Source organism: Oryctolagus cuniculus, chromosome 11, assembly GCF_964237555.1.
Source record: "Oryctolagus cuniculus chromosome 11, mOryCun1.1, whole genome shotgun sequence".
Classification (NCBI taxonomy): Eukaryota; Metazoa; Chordata; class Mammalia; order Lagomorpha; family Leporidae; genus Oryctolagus; species Oryctolagus cuniculus.
The window spans coordinates 20,215,560-20,232,421 of NC_091442.1; the positions used below are offsets into that span (position 1 = coordinate 20,215,560).

Consider the following 16,862-nt stretch of genomic DNA (forward strand, 5'->3'; position numbering starts at 1 on the left):
GAGGGAAATGGTAGATGGCATAGGTGCTTGGGCCCATGCACCATGTGGGAGACCTGGAAGAAGCTCCAGGTTCCTCGTTTTGGCCTGGCCCAACCCCAGCTGTTACAGCCATTTGGGGAGTGAACCAACAGATGGAAGATCTCTTTGTCTCTCCTCCTCTCACTGTAGCTCTTTCAAATAAATAAAAAATAAATAAATTTTTTTTAATTTTTTTTTTTATTTTTTGACAGGCAGAGTGGACAGTGAGAGAGAGAAACAGAGAGAAAGGTCTTCCTTTGCCGTTGGTTCACCCTCCAATGGCCGCCGCGGCCGGCGCAACGCACTGATCCTATGGCAGGAGCCAGGAGCCAGGTGCTTTTTCCTGGTCTCCCATGGGGTGCAGGGCCCAAGCACCTGGGCCATCCTCCACTGCACTCCCTGGCCACAGCAGAGGGCTGGCCTGGAAGAGGGGCAACCGGGACAGAATCCGGCACCCCGACCGGGACTAGAACCCGGTGTGCCGGCGCCGCTAGGCGGAGGATTAGCCTAGTGAGCCGCGGCGCCGGCCTCCACTCTTTTTCTTTTAAAATTTATTTATTTTTGGCCGGCGCCGTGGCTCACTAGGCTAATCCTCCGCCTAGCGGCGCCAGCACACCGGGTTCTAGTCCCGGTCGGGGTGCCGGATTCTGTCCCGGTTGCCCCTCTTCCAGGCCAGCCCTCTGCTGTGGCCAGGGAGTGCAGTGGAGGATGGCCCAGGTGCTTGGGCCCTGCACCCCATGGGAGACCAGGAAAAGCACCTGGCTCCTGGCTCCTGCCATCGGATCAGCGCGGTGCGCCGGCCGCAGCGTGCCGGCCGCGGCGGCCATTGGAGGGTGAACCAACGGCAAAGGAAGACCTTTCTCTCTGTCTCTCTCTCTCTCACTGTCCACTCTGCCTGTCAAAAAAAAAAATAAAATAAATAAAAATAAAAATAAAAAAAAAGAAAAAGAGTGGAACCTTTAGGAGGTGATGAGGTCATGAGGGCTCTGTCCTCATGAAAGGATTGATACTATTTCCCAGAAGTAGGCTGAATATCATGGAAGTGGAGTCCTGACAAAAGGATGAGTTTAGCCGCCGCCTTTCTCTCATTCCATTGCCAGATACAGTCCTTTGATTTTGGACTTCCAGCCTCCAGAGCTAAATAAACAAATATATTCTGTTTATAAATTACCCAGTCTGTGGTATTACAGTGCCACAAAATGAACTAAACACTGAAATAGCACTTACTATGTGCTACTTACTAAGTATCTGACACATATTACTTCTTGCAGTTTCACTATAATACTATCAGATAGTTATCATTATTCTCATTTTATAATGTTGAAGCTGAAGAGAAAACATCTTGCAATTAAAATATAAATATTTTAATTTTGTGGTTCTATTATCATTTGATCCTTCATATGCAGTTCATTTAGAAATATTCCGGCCGGCACCGTGGCTCAATAGGCTAATCCTCTGCCTGCAGCGCCAGCACACCAGGTTCTAGTCCCAGTCGGGGCACCGGATTCTGTCCTGGTTGCCCCTCTTCCAAGCCAACTCTCTGCTGTGGCCCGGGAAGGCAGTGGAGGATGGCCCAAGTGCTTGGGCCCTGCACCCGCATGGGAGACCAGGAGAAGCACCTGGCTCCTGGCTCCGGATCAGCGTGGTGCGCCGGCTGCAGCGTGGCGGCCACAGCAGCCATTGGAGGGTGAACCAACGGCAAAAGGAAGACCTTTCTCTCTCTCTCACTGTCCACTCTGCCTGTCCAAAAAAAAAAGGAAATATTCCACAATAATACTTTTATCAGATCACTTTACTTAGCTTGAGTGGCTTCTCCCTTTCTTTTTCATTCTAAGGTTTGTGCCAAAGATCTCTAATAATGGGAGGCAACATTGCTCAATAGATATTTTCCTTTCATTTTTTTCTCCTTATGGAAGGATTACCAGCTAGAATTTCAAGTACCAAGAGAATCTGATGATGAGTTCCAGTCTCTCACAATTTATGAAAAATATTAGAAATAAACTACCAGATCAGTAACAAGAGAATGTAACTCTGGTTTTCTTTTTTCTTTCTTTCCTTTTTTTTTTTTTTTTTTTTTTTTGACAGGCAGAGTGGACAGTGAGAGAGAGAGACAGAGAGAAAAGAAAGGTCTTCCTTTTGCCGTTGGTTCACCCTCCAATGGCCGCCGAGGCCTGTGCGCTGCAGCCGGCGCACCGCGCTGATCCGATGGCAGGAACCAGGTTCTCATCCTGGTCTTCCATGGGGTGCAGGGCCCAAGTACTTGGACCATCCTCCACTGCACTTCCCTGGCCATAGCAGAGAGCTGGCCTGGAAGAGGGGTAACCGGGACAGAATTCGGCGCCCCGACCGGGACTAGAACCCGGTGTGCCAGCGCCGCAAGGCGGAGGATTAGCCTAGTGAGCCACAGCACCGGCCGTAACTCTGGTTTTCTAAAATGGGACAGAGACAGATGTGACAAAGCACATGGACCAAGTGGGCTTGTCATGTTCCATGCCAGATTCTAAGATGCTATCAAATATGTTGCTGGTAAGAGAAAGAGGTCACGAAGGTCAAATCATATCAGCCTAACCACACTTTTGTTTTCTGATAGGGACTAGACTGGAAATACAGATGAATCTCCCTGAGTTCAACACAGAAGTATTTAACATATATCATGACAGGCTGGTATGTAAGATTTTCAAATCCAAATGAACCTGAAGGAAATTCTCTGGTGATGTGCTCTGTGATTCTATTCTATTAAATATTCTTATTAATGGCTTTGATTAGAAGACACAAGACAGGCTAATTAAATTTGTAGTTGACTGCAAATTGAGCTGCAGAGATAATGTATCAGAATATGAATTGGGATCCAAATCAATCTTCAAAGACTAAAAATAAGGAAGTAAATCTTACATAAAGAAATTTCAGGTTTAAATGTGCATTACACTCAAACACTCCCAAATAAATAGGTGCAGGATGAGAAAGAAGAAAAGTAAACATGTGAAACATACTGAAAAGATTTTCGCTGACAATGTGAATCATCAAGATCTCAAAAACCCAATGTAGTCTCCAAGAATATTTTAATGAAGTATCACATTCAACAGAGTTTAAAAGTCATCAGGCCACATTTAGAATACTGTACACTGTAAACCACTTGCAAGAGATACACAGTCAAATTTATGCCAGTTGAGAATTATCAGGATGATAATTCTTACTAAATGAGAAATATCTGAAGGTACTAGCAGAAACAAATCAGAACATGAACATTGTCTTTATTTCTTTTTATAAGATTTACTTATTTATTCAAAAGTCAGAGTTACACAGAGAGAAAAGAAAAGGCAGAGAGAGAGAGAGCAAGAGAGAGAGAAAGAGGTCTTTCATCCAATGGTTTACTCCCCAACTGGCTGCAACAGACGGAGCTGCGCCAATCTGAAGCCAGGAGCCTCCTTCCAGGTCTCCCATGCAGCTTGCAGGCGTGCAAGGACTTGGGCCATTTTCTACTGCTTTCCCAGGCCATAGTAGAGATCTGGATCGGAAGTGGAGCAGCTAGGACTCGGTGCCCATACAGGATGCCAGCACTGCAGTGGGCAGCTTTACCAGCTACACCACAGCACCAGCCCTGAACACTGTCTTTAGATACCACTGCCTAGAAGAAAGGACTTTACTTTCAAAATTCTGAATTAGAAACAACAGAACAGGTTAAAGTGGGAGAGATTTTACAATTAAAATGAAATGATGGGGACTGGTGCTGTGGCGTAATGGGTAGAAGCTGCCACCTGTAGTGCTGGCATCCCATATGGGAGCCAGTTCAAGTCCTGGCTGTTCCACTTCTGATCTAGCTCTCTGTTATGGTCTGGGAAAGCAGTAGAATATGGCTCAAGTCTTGGACCCCTGTACCCATGTGGGAGACCCAGAAGAAGCTCCTGGCTTCTGGCTTAAGATCAGCCCAGCTCTGGCCATTGCAGCCCTTTGAGGAGTGAATCAGCAGATGGAAGAGCTCTCTCTCTCTCTCTGCCTCTGTAACTCTGGAGACCTTTCAAATAAATGAATAAAAGAAAAAGAAAAGAAATAGGGGAATGGGTGTTAGCCTAGAGGTTAAGATGTTGGCATCTCACACTGGAGTACCTAGGATCGACTTCAGCCTCTGGCTCCTGCTCCTGATTCTAGCTTCCTGCTAATGCAGACACTGGGAGATAGTAGTAATGGCAACACAAGTAATTGAGTTTCTGCTACTGATATGGGAGAACTAGATGGTGTTACTGACTCCCAGCTTTGGTGTCAGCCCAGCTCCGACTGTTATGAGCATTAGAGAAGTGAACCAGCAAGTGAGACTCTATCTGTCCTCCTACCTCTGTCTCTCAAATAAATAAATAAAATTTAAAGAAGAATAAAAGCTTTCCTTTTGGCCAGAGCAAATTCTTCCAATAATTCACCAAGATGATGAACAAAAAGGGAAAGAGGAGAGATCCCCAGTCCATGTTCTCCAGGCCTTTTAGGAAACATGGAGTTATTCCTTTGGCCACATACATACACATCCACAATGAAGGTGATATTGTAGACATCAAGGGAATGGGTATTCTTCAAAAAGGAATGCCCCATAAATGCCGCCATGGCCAAACTGAAGAATCTACAATATCTGGTAGCATTGTTGTAAATGAGGGCAAGATTCTCGCTAAGATTAATGTGCATATTGAGCACATTAAGCACTCTAAGAGCTAAGACAGCTTCCTGAAGCAAGTTAAGGAAAATGATCAGAAAAAGAAGGAAGCCAAAGAAAAAGGGACCTGGGTTCAACTGAAGTACTAGCCTGCTCCAGAGAGAAGCCATCTTTGTCAGAACCCATAGAAAAGAGCCTGAGTTGCTAGAATCCATTCTCTGACTTCATGACATAGTAAATACACAGACACACACACACAAAACCTCTGAACTATAAAAATACTTTAAAAAGTAAAATTAAATAAATAGGTGTCCAGCATTTTGGCACAGCCGTTTAAGTCATCTCATATGGGAGTGCTAGTTTAAGTCCCAGCTACTGTGCTTCTGATCCAGCTTCCTGCTATGTACCTGGGAAGTCAGTGCACAAATACCTGGGCTCCTACCACCCATGTAAGAGTTCCTGGTTCCTGGTTTTGGCCTGGCTCAGCCCTGGCTGTTACAGGAAACTAGGGAGTGAACCAGAAAATGAAAGATCTCTGTCTCAAATAAATAGATCTTTTTTTAAAAGAAAAAAAGAGATGTATTTATTTATTTGAAAGGCAGAGAGGGAGAGAGGTCTTCTATCCACTGGTTTACTCCCCAGATGACTGCAACAGCCGGAGCTGGGCCAATCTGAAGCCAGGAGCCAGGAACCAGGAGCTTCTTCCAGGTCTCCCACAGAGGTGCAGGGGCCCAAGGACTTGGGTCATCTTCTACAGCTTTCCCAAGCCATAGCAGAGAGCTGGATCGGAAGTAGAGCAGCAGGGACTCGAACTGGTGCCCATATGGGATGATGGCACTGCAGGTGGCAGCTTTACTTGCTATGGCACAGCGCTAGCTCTGTAAATGAATATTAAAAAAAAAAAAAAAAAGCCCCCAAAACTGAAATAGGCAATCTTGGGGAATTACAGTATCCTCAAATTAGACCCAAAATACTTGGTAAATATCTCTTAAAGGTCCCTTAAGCATATGGCTTGTTGAAATGATTTCCAAGAGTCCTAACTGAGAATTTGTATTAGTACACAAAGGGTAAAAAACCCAACCAGCTAATCTACTCTCTATAATTGTCTACTATGTTCTCAGCACTGTGAGGGTTGTCCAAGATAGGAATTTAGGTTGAAGAGACAATGCTAGTAAGTGTTAAATGTAATCATGACAGGATAAAATTCCAAGTTGTGTAGTAGAATCAGACAGAGTGAGTACAGAGGTGCAGAAAAGAGTCGTCCTTCAGAAGCAGAATAACCGAAGAAGGTCTCATAAAGACAGCCAGATCTGACTGAGTAGTAAACACTGGAAGATGTGGCCCAGAGGAGGAAAGAGGCCTGGAACCCAGGGCAGGAGCACAGGCAGATAGAGCATGCTGGTTCATAGCCACAAGCGGCCTGCCAGGCCCCACCTGGCAAAAGAAATGTGCTGGTGAGCAGGGGTGGGAAAGATCAGTTGGTCTCCTTGAAAACCAGGCTGTGAAGTTCAAACATGGCAGAAAACAGAGATCTACTCAAGCCTTTCAATCACTCAGACAAGAGGGTAAAAACTGTGCTTAAAGATGACGAGTTTAACAACAGAATTCAAGATGAACAAAGAGGGTTAAGAGGCTGAAAACTGGAAAATCTGGCAAAAAGTGAAGACGGCCTGCACTAGGATACTATCTGAGATGAGAAGGGATGAAGGAAAAACTTTACAAAAACAAAGTCTATTAGACTCAGTGACTGGCTTCATATGAGGAATGATAGAGAGAAGAAATAGAGAAAAACCCGAAGTTCTGTGCTTGCCTAACTGGAAAACAGTGGTGATGCTGACACTACTCTTCAGGGTACCCTTTAAGACTGGAAGTTGGGGGCTGGCGCTGTGGTGTAGCAGGTAAAGCCACTGCCCGCAGTGTCAGCATCCCATATGGGCCCAGTTCGAGTCCTGGCTACTCCACTTCCAATTCAGATCTCTGCTAAGGCCTGGGAAAACAGTAGAAGATAGCCTAAGTCCTTGGGCCCTTGCACCCGCATGGGAGACCCGAAAGAAGCTCCTGGATCCTGGCTTCAGATCAGCACATCTCCGGCCATTGTGGCCAACTGGGGAGTAAACCAGCAGATGGAAGACCTCTCTCTTTCTCTGCCTCTCCTCTCTCTGTGTAACTCTTTCAAATAAATAAATAAATCTTAAAAAAAAAAAAAAGACTGGAAGCTGGAGGCACCATATGTGGAGTTGCCAACAGATACAAGATAACTGAGAAGAAGCATAACTACTGGTTAGTTTGGAAGAAGCATCCAGGTTCTCTACTCATCCTGACCACATAGCCAATCCTCACTCCAATCATACTCTCATAGTAACACCTCCTTCAGGTTAGGATGGACCAAACTTATTTCTGAATAATGAAGAGTTCCCAGTGAGAAATGTCCTTCCCCCTTTTCTCCATATCCTTCACAGTCTTCAAGGCACTCATCAAGTCCTAGACCTACCACTTTTAAGGTTGCTCAGCCCCAAAGGGTCTTCTCTCTCAGCTTTTCTTACTTCCAGTACTCATGATCATCTGTATCAGCATATGGTTCAGCAGCCAGACTCCCATTTTTCTGCTTTTCTAGCTTGTAACCAAAACCTCACAAAGTCACTTAAAACCCAACATTAGCATAATGAGGACTAAACTAAAGCAAGCATCCTTCTAAAAATTTACTGAAGACCTAAAGCCGTGAAGAACGGAAATAAGTCCAGCTTCACTGTGCAAACCTCAAGTAAACAGCAGCCTGTTTAAATGCTGGGATCCTGGTAAGGGTGATGAAACACACAAATCTTCAAGTGCTCTTGTCTGCCACTTTACTAAGACCAGATAAGCTAACCCAGACTTCACATTCCTCCTTCTTGCTTTTACATTTTTCTGGGTCTTCATCCACACTTGGCTTTTTCCAAGCTTCATTCTTCCATCTGTCTGTGATTCCATGTAATCTTCTCCACTTAACTGTTTCTTTCCATCCATAAATGTGCCTAAACTTCTTTTCTTTTCCTCTCTCCTTCCACTCTCCTCCCTTTCCAACCAAACACCAACTCTCTCAATGCCCTCTGCTACTCTTTACTACCAGAACATTTGAAATTGTTCATGCCTTCTCAGCCACCCTGTAACATGGCTTATAGCTCAACTGTTAACTATCCTCTCAGACTCATCCAATGTCTGCTTCCCCAGAAACGGCAGCTTACTTTCTCCTTATCTGGAGGTGCTCATTTCTTCCTTTCAACTCCCCTGCATTTTATTTGTACCTCTTTTCTTGTAGTAGTTAATTTTCCATCTAATCCATAGCTATTTATATACAAATTTTATGTGCCCTACTGAACAAGACGGTGGTAGTTATGGCTGAATCTGATTTATCTTTATAATTCTACTATGAGCTCTTATGATGGAGTTCATAAATCTTGAACTAACAAAATGCAATATAAATTAGTGTGGTAGAGAACAGAGACCCCTGAGTTGTCATCACAGACAGATGGTAAGATGGCCATCTCTGGACTTGGCTATCAAAGTAAGGGGGTAGAGTCAGTCTCTCCAAGATCTTTTCCAGCTCTAACACGGTATAACAACAACTAGTACAGAAAAACAAGGACCCAAACTCTCAGCTCCAAGTTTCTGGTTTCTTTTTGTCTAAAACAAAAATAAAAACAGAGTATTTCCATTTTATTTCTGGAGAAAATTTATCATCAAGAGGCTATTAACTTAATACTGAACAATCTGGGAGGAGATAAAATAGTATGGATGGCTAGACACAACCTGGTGCAGCCACTTTCATACCATGTCAAGGTGGCTTCAGCAGCATCCTTTACCCTCATAGAGGCAGGGTTTGGCTCTTTATCTCCTTTGTACTTGACCTCTTGCTCACTGTTCTTGGACTTACTTCCTGAGATACCCAATTCCACAATCTCTAGAACTTCCTTCAGGCAGTCCTAGAAGCACAAAAGGCAGATCAATTTTTGTAGCATACCCTTCTCAATGAGATGATAAGGAATCCATCAAAATATTAACAGTGGTAGTGTTTGGGGGGTAGGACTCCAGCTTCTAATTTTATCTAAACATAAATGAATTTCACAATATAATGAACTTTATATTTATAGCCCCTTCCCCCAATTTCTCTTTAGAAGAATGAAATTTGAGTGTTCAAAGAATTAAATTTAATTCAATCTTATCACTGACAATTCTTGTAAAAATTACCATGACGTGTAAACTGTGAAAAAGCTGTATCAGTAACTCAGTTAAATATGGAACAGTTTAGGACATGTTAGATTCAGGGTTGTCTTTGAAAGGCACTTCTCTCAAAAGGACTTCTCTATGGGTTAGTTTGCAACCAAATATAAGCATGATAAGGAGTGTTTAAGTTGTGCTCACAAGGACAAATATTCTACTGAAATCTAACAGGCATATTTGGTTTAAAGGGTGCAATATAATATAGTATTTAAATCTGAATATTTTCCTTTAAAAGGCATTTTCCCAATATACCTTTTTGTTTCTACATAATGCCTTAAAGTTAAACTCACTTTTTCATCAAGCATATCAGGGTGCTCTGTCAACCAGACACAGAGACACTGAAAAGCTGCCACTATCATGGAGTGCAGGTCCCGGGAGTGAAGAGGAGCTGGTCGACTACACTGGTATACAATGTAGCTGCACACAGAACTGATGGCTCGCTTCCGGTCTCCTGAGTCAACCACCACTTTCACCTGGTATATTCATTTGGGCAAGAAAAACAGTTAGCCAGGAACCACTGAACCCATTTCAAGGCATCTGTACCAAGGCTTGATCTATCTGAGAATGTCATACATCACAGGAAGCCTTGCTTTTTAAATATTACGTATATACAAAACCAGAATATTTCAGATGTACTATAATACTGTACAAAAATAGTGGCATTTCTTTCAAATCCTAAAACAGTATTTCAGTTTAGCATTGTTTTTCCTGCCCTAAAACCCAAACCCATTGAGTGTACATATTTATCACTGCCAGAGACTGAAAAAACAGCTGGCAATGGAGCATGCCCATGTTTTTAAGTCCCTAACCCAGTCTCACAGCAATGCTCTATGCTCTGCATGACTGCTGAAGGTATAATTACCTTACAGTAAACTGCACATATCTAAAGTGTGCAATTTGATCACTTTTGGCATAAGTATCCACCTGTAAACAAACTATCACCACAATCAAGGGTGAACACTGTTTATCAACTCCAAAATCTCCTCAGGCATTTCTGTCTTCTCTGTCTCCTCTTCCTTGCCCTCCCTAAACTGCTTATCTCAGATTAGTTTGCATTTTCTAAAGTTTATAAAAATGAAATCATACACACATGTATGATTTTTTGGGCATCTTCATTCAAAACAGTTATCTTCAGATTCATCTACTTGTGCATGTATGTCAGTTATCTGCTCCTTTTTATTGCTGAGTAGTATTCCACTTCAAGATATATCACAATTTGTTTAACCAGTCACCTGTTGATGAACATTTGGATATTACAAATAAAGCTGGTATGAACATTTATGTACAAGTCCTTGCATGGATATATGCTCTCTTATTTCCTAAGAATGGAATAACTGGGTCATATGATTGGTAAGAATGTATCTTTAACATTTTAAGGAACTGCCAAGTTGTTTCCAAAATGGTAGTTACATTTAACATTCCCATCAGTAGCTTCTCTACAACCTCACCAGCATTTGGTATGGTCATTTTCATTTTAGTCATTCTAACAGATATGTGGCATTTCATTGTGGTCATAATTGCATTTCCTAACAAATTATGATAGGGCATTTTTTCATGTGCTTATTTACTATCTGTAAAGCTCCTTTGGTATAGTGTATTCCAATCTTTTAACTGCTTTAAAATTGGGCTGTCTTGAGGGTTTTGTAACTGAACATTTTGCTGCTGTTACTGAGGATGAAGAGAAACTGGAACCCTCACACACTGATGGTGGGAATGTAAAAGGACTCAGCTGTGGAAGACAGTTTAGCAGCTCCTCAAAAGATTAAACAAAGATTACCGGGGCCAGCACTATGGTGCACTAGGTTAACCCTCCGCCTGCAGTGCCAGCATCCCATATGGGTGCCAGTTCAAGTCCTGACTGCTCCTCTTCCAATCCAGCTCTCTGCTACAGCCTGGGAAAGCAGTGGAAAATGGCCCAAATCCTTAGGCCTCTGCACTCACATGAGAGACCTGGAAGAAGCTCCTGGCTCCTGGCTTCGAATCAACACAGCTCCAGATGTTATGGGGATTTGGGTAGTGAACTAGCAGATGGAGGACCTTTTGTCTGTCTCTCCATCTCACTGTCTGTAACTCTCTCAAATAAATAAAATTGTAAAAAAAATAAATAAATAAATAAAAAATTACCATGGGGCAGGCATGATGGTGCAGTGGGTTAAGCTGCCATTTGGGATACCCACATCTCATGCTGGAATATCAGTTCAAGTCCTAGTCAGTCACTTCACTTTCGATATCGCAAATGCACCTAAGAAGACAAGTACTTGGGTCCCTTGCCAGCTACATGAGACCTGGATGGACTTCTTGGCTCCTGGTTTCTGGATCACTGTGGCTGTTGTGGACAACTGGGGATCTCTCCATCTCTCTGTCACTACTCCTCTGTCACTCTACCTTTAAAATAAATGAATTTTTGTTTGTTTGTTTGTGTTTTAAAAAAAAGATTGCTATATGATCCAGCAATTCCACTTCTAGGTATACGGCCCAAAGAACTGAAAACTAGCATTCAAACCAATACATGTACATGCATGTTCATAGCAACAGTATAAACAGCCTAAAGATGGAAAGCCCAAATGCCTATCAATTGATGAATGGATAAAAAAATTGTGGTATACAAACACATACACAAACACACAATGGGATATTATTCAAAAACAAAAGTAAACAAAATTAGGATATATTCTATAACATGAAACTTTAAAACCACATTAAATGAAGGAAGCCAAGCACAAAAGATCACATAGTACATGATCCCATTTATACGGAATGTCTAGAATAGGACATAGATCCATAGAGACAAAAAGCAGATTGGTGGTTGTCAGGGATAGAGGAAGGGGGATGAAGAAGCAACTGTTTAATAAGTACAAAGTTTCCCTTTGTGGGGGCCAGCACTGTGGTGTAGCAGGTAAAGCCGCCGCCTGCAGTGACGGCATCCCATATTGGTGCAAGTTCGAGACCCAGCTGCTATACTTCTGATCCAGCTCTTTGCTATGGCCTGGGAAAGCAGAAGATGGCCCAAGTTCGTGGGCCCCTGCACTAGTGTGGGAGACCTGGAAGGAGCTCCTGTCTCCTGGCTTCGGATTGGTGCAGCTCCAACCATTGCGGCCAATTGGGGAGTGAAACAGTGGGTAGAAGACCCCTCTCTCTCTCTCTCTGCCTCTCCTTCTCTCTGTGTGTAACTCTGACTTTCAAGTAAATAAATAAATCTTAAAAAAACCAAAAAACAAAAAACAAAGTACTAGTCGTCACTAAATTGCTCACTTTAAAGCAGTTAATTTCATGTTATGTGAATTTTCATCGAAAAAACACTTAGAGAAGCCCAAAAGGCCACCGATTCTAAGGTCCCACAAAACTGAAATAACTCTCATAAGAGAAATGGAAAGTACAGCCAATATACACTTATCTCTGACAATGGAAGGTGGCAGAATAATATATAATTGCAAAGGGCATACTTAAAGGTAATCATTTTTACCAAATCAATAGGTGTCAGTTATTATGTGCAAATAAACTAACAAATATTAAAACGTTTTCTATGATCTAATAGCAAAAATATCATTTATACTATTTTAAAGAAGTTCATTTTCTGAAATTTCACTTGAGGGCTCAATTTTGCACACTCTGGATATAAACTATGACTGCCTCTGCAATACCCTTATCAAGGAGTAAGGAGACACAGAGAAAAGAGCCCTAGCTCAAGGCTGCTGGCTTAAAGTAAAAGGACTATGTAACTTACCTTTGCTAGGCCAGAGAGGAGTTCGAGAGCTGCTAGTGATATGCTCATGTCTTGCCGCCACTGAGAGTTGAGTCTTTGGGTGACGAGATGAATGCTGCGAATCAGGAGTCCAGCAGCGGAATCTGTATTAAGAGCTAGGATATAACCCCAATGCCACATCCCACAGGGAGGGAAAACAACTAAGCATTAGTAACAAGAAGCACAGCATTCCACCAGGCACAGACCACAGCAGCCACAGTGAGCATGATGGGCACCCACACAGTGCTATGCTGCCCGCCCCACTGGCCTGAGCACCAAGCCAGACTGAACAGTGCACAGGGCACACACGCTGGATTAGGACACCTTCTAGCTCCTGGCCCATATATTTTCACACAGATAACTGGGATTTGGCAGTTTCACTATCATTCTTAAAACAATGTAAATCTTAAAACTTCTAAATTAAGAACTCATAGAGAATTACATTTTCAAAAATGATTAAAGAGTCATTAATTATTTCCTTTGAATTTTATAGACAAAAGAATTAAAATTTAACAGCCTCCTCAGATGCTGGGAATTATTCTAAAGCATCTGTTTTAATTACTTGCAGGGTTTAAACCATCAAAAGTCACATGCAATGCCTTTTCAGACATATTTTCACATTTAACTTTTCAAGACTACTTTAGTATTTCTAAAACATCAAATAACCAGGCACTGTGTTTTTATTTGACCTCCAATCTATATTTAAAAATGATTACTACATTTAATAAGTTAGGAGAAATTAAATTAGGACAAATTAAATTGAATTTATAAAGGAAGCTTTAGGGACATTATACCTGTCGATCCTATCAGAAAGAGGGCAGTGACAACAGAAAAAGGAATGATCATTAAAGAGAGACATTCATGCAACACTAACACAAATCTGGATTTCTCAATAAAAAAATTTTTGACATTACAAGCAGAGCTCACTAACACAAGTTCAAAATGCTGAAACAAACAATAATCACTTCAAACATTTATATTAGAATACATGCAATAATGCAAAATTTTATTTAAAGTATTTTTAGAAAGCATGAAAAATAAAAAATTCAGCCTATGGTATGCCTAAATCTATATGTACAATGAATAAAACAGCAGTTTTAATACCTTGTTTATAAATTCAATATTTAAATGTCTCAAGTATCCACATACTGACTTGATGTATCTAATTTTCTTAGTAACACTTATTGCAAACTTAAGCCATAGGGGCATACCTCAAGAACTCATGAACATGGTTCATGAACTATCTGAATGATTAAGAAATTAAACTCACTTCGATTTAGTTGGATAAATACTCATATATTCAACACATTGTTAGTATTTGTGTATAAAACCATGAAGGTACTCACAAACTCACAGAACTCATTTAATAAATGCTTAAGGTAAGAGACATTGTTGAAAATTATGTTTTGCTGACAAATGTTTGATTTGGCAGGGCAGAAAATAAATGTTTCTTTACTTCTGCTTAAAATTTGTGACTGAAGAATCTAAGATATAGTAGGGTACACAGGTTTTAACCTGAAGGCAGACTCTTATCTGAGTTCCCATCTAATGCATATACCTTGACCATCCTAACCACGTGCAATAATTAATTTATAGACATCTCTGCCATTAGACTGTGAACTCTGAGGCAAAGTCCACATCGTATTTCATTCTGTATCACCTGCATCTGGTACAGAATCCAGAAATATTTCCTGACCACTCATTACAATCATTTATGAAATCCAATGAACTATCGCAAATCTAACTGTTCAAAATTATATAAATTTAAAAAAATTTTTTAACCTTTTTGGATTAACATTCAATTATACTTAATATAAAGAAAAAAAAACACTGAAATTTTGTTCCAAATTTTTTTGTTTTAAGCCTGAGTACAAAACATATTCTGTGCAACACTGAATTTCACAAAAACAGACAAGGCTTACCATAATCCCTTAGGAGAGCCTGAGCAGGTCTCTCACTATCAGGGGTGGTAGGCTCCGTGCTTCCTCCACTTGCTGAACTAACACCACTATTAGTGCGACTATGACTCTTCAGGTTATTTTCTCCACCACCCTAGTCAAAAGAAAATGAATCAAATAATTGAGGGCTACACCCACAGTTTACAACTAAAGGTAGATGTGAATCATTAAAAAGACACTGTTAAAATGGAATGCGCCAACTGAACAGTACAAACTGATACAAAGATGAAAATCAATAAATGAATAGAACTTCTGTGGTATTTTTGCATACACAGACACCATTTACTGAAGGTATGAAGGATTTGACAACTACTGGTGCCCAAACTGGGGTCATCTTTATTGCAGTTTACAAAGGGAGCCAGCCAGACTTCACTAGATAGTAACTCTGGGTCCTTATAGAAAACACCCCAGTGCCTCCCGAGCAAAACTTCAGAACAGGAATACAATCTTAAAAAACAAAGAAACAACAGCAATTTTCAAATGTAGCTATAAAATACAATTGACAGCATAAAGATAAACTCCTATGTGCATAAGGGCTAATAAACCTATCTGCTAAAGATTTCCCTTTTTATCCCAAATAAATACAATTCATTATAATTCATATAAGTAAATTATTACTAGCCTTCTGCTAGGATGTGAATATAATTTCCTTAATGGTAATCTGATCACCCACCCTATATCCACTCAGCTTACCCCAATAAATTCCCCCACTCCCTAGCCTCTGCTCCACATTTGGGAATTACATATCCTGAAGACAGAAGCAAGGGGCACTGCAAGTCTCTGGGAAGCTTCATTGATTTGGAAGCACTGGTGCTTTGGAGGACCTGCAACCTTTGGTCTAGAGGGGCTGGGGGAGGTGATGAGATAGAAAAGAATAAACTAGCTGCTTGCTTACAACCAGCACCAGATCTATTACAGACAGCAGGAAGTATGCAGTACAGGGCACTTCCTGTATTTTTAAAGCCAGTTCACCAGTGAAGCAAAACAAGTAAGAGCTGTGATAGACAATGTCCAGAAGAAAGATGGGACGTAGCTGGAATTTCTCTCATGCAGGATCTCTCAAGGACCTGCTACATAGTGGATGTGTTAAGCAATCTTCAAATATATGAAATTTTAAAATAGGATCCTTCTGAGTCAATGAGCTGGATTTACGAACAAATATCTTTAAACATAACAAGGACAGACATACTTGAATGTAATTTATATAAAATCAGAAGTTGATGACTGTGACTAATTCATGTGGTATGCTTCTTACCATCTCCATTTGGCAACCAATGGCTTCTAAAAGTGCTGAATCTTGAACAATATTTAGCATTGCCCCTGCAGCAGCAGCAAAACAAAACAAAACAAAAATTTTAGATAAAATATACATAATGTTAAAATGACTATCTCATACAATTAATAACAGAAATAAGAATATGACTTTTGATTGAGCATTCTTGAAATTCCTATAAAATTACTAATAAATCCATTGACTGGTCAGAAAAAATATTCTTTAGAAATCCCTACATTGATGTGCCAGTTTCAGTCCCAGCTACTCTGTGATTCCAACTAAGGTTCCTGCTAACACAACTCGGAGGCAGCAAATGACAGCCCAAATGTATAGATTCCTGCTACCCACAAGGGAGACCTGGATGGAGTTCCTGGCTACTACTGGCTTCAACTTGAACCAGCCCTGGCTGTTGCATGCATTTGACAAGTGAACCAGCAAATGATCTGTCACTCTGCCTTTCATATAAAAATAAACAAATCTTTAAAAAAGTAAAGAAAGTTGCATGGTTTTGGTCATAGTCATGTCTGCATATTCTAAAGACAAGCCATATTTATTTAGTATCAAGAAACCCATAGCTCTGGAAAGAATTAGTACTGAAATGAGATGCTGATGGGTCAACATTGTGGCACCGTGGGTTAAGCCACTACATGTGATGCCAGTACTCCATGTGAGCTCCAGTTCGTGTCCTGGCTGCTCCACTTCTGATCCAGTTCATTACTAATGGGCCTGGGAAAGAAGCTGGAAGATAGCCCAAGTGCTTGGGTTCTGCCACGTACGTGGGAAACCCGATGGAGTTTCAGGCTCTTGACTTCAGCCTGGTCCAGCTCTGAGCCACTGTGGCCATTAAGAGAATACCATTAAGGGAATGAACCAGCAGAATGAGGATCACTTTTTTTTTTTTTTAAAGACTTATTTATTTGAAAGGCAGAGTTACAGAGAGGCTGAGGCAGAGAGAAAGAAAGAGGTCTTTCGCCTGGT

At 41.2% G+C, this 16,862-nt stretch overlaps 1 protein-coding gene across 5 annotated transcripts in view; it reads right to left on the reverse strand.

Moving 5' to 3' along the window:
* The window catches only part of RALGAPB (Ral GTPase activating protein non-catalytic subunit beta), a 108,835-nt gene that overhangs the window by 34,421 nt on the left and 57,552 nt on the right, over positions 1-16,862 (reverse strand). For 3 of the 5 annotated variants that reach the window (XM_008256002.4, XM_070051844.1, XM_070051845.1), the window contains 5 exons: positions 15,867-15,931; positions 14,576-14,705; positions 12,636-12,769; positions 9,202-9,384; positions 8,462-8,613 (listed from right to left, as the gene is read on the reverse strand). In XM_008256002.4, the coding sequence (XP_008254224.3) occupies positions 8,462-8,613; positions 9,202-9,384; positions 12,636-12,769; positions 14,576-14,705; positions 15,867-15,931 (664 nt within the window). The remainder of the gene's footprint in view (positions 1-8,461; positions 8,614-9,201; positions 9,385-12,635; positions 12,770-14,575; positions 14,706-15,866; positions 15,932-16,862) is intronic. The other 2 variants (XM_070051846.1, XM_002710810.5) reach the window with 1 other exon arrangement.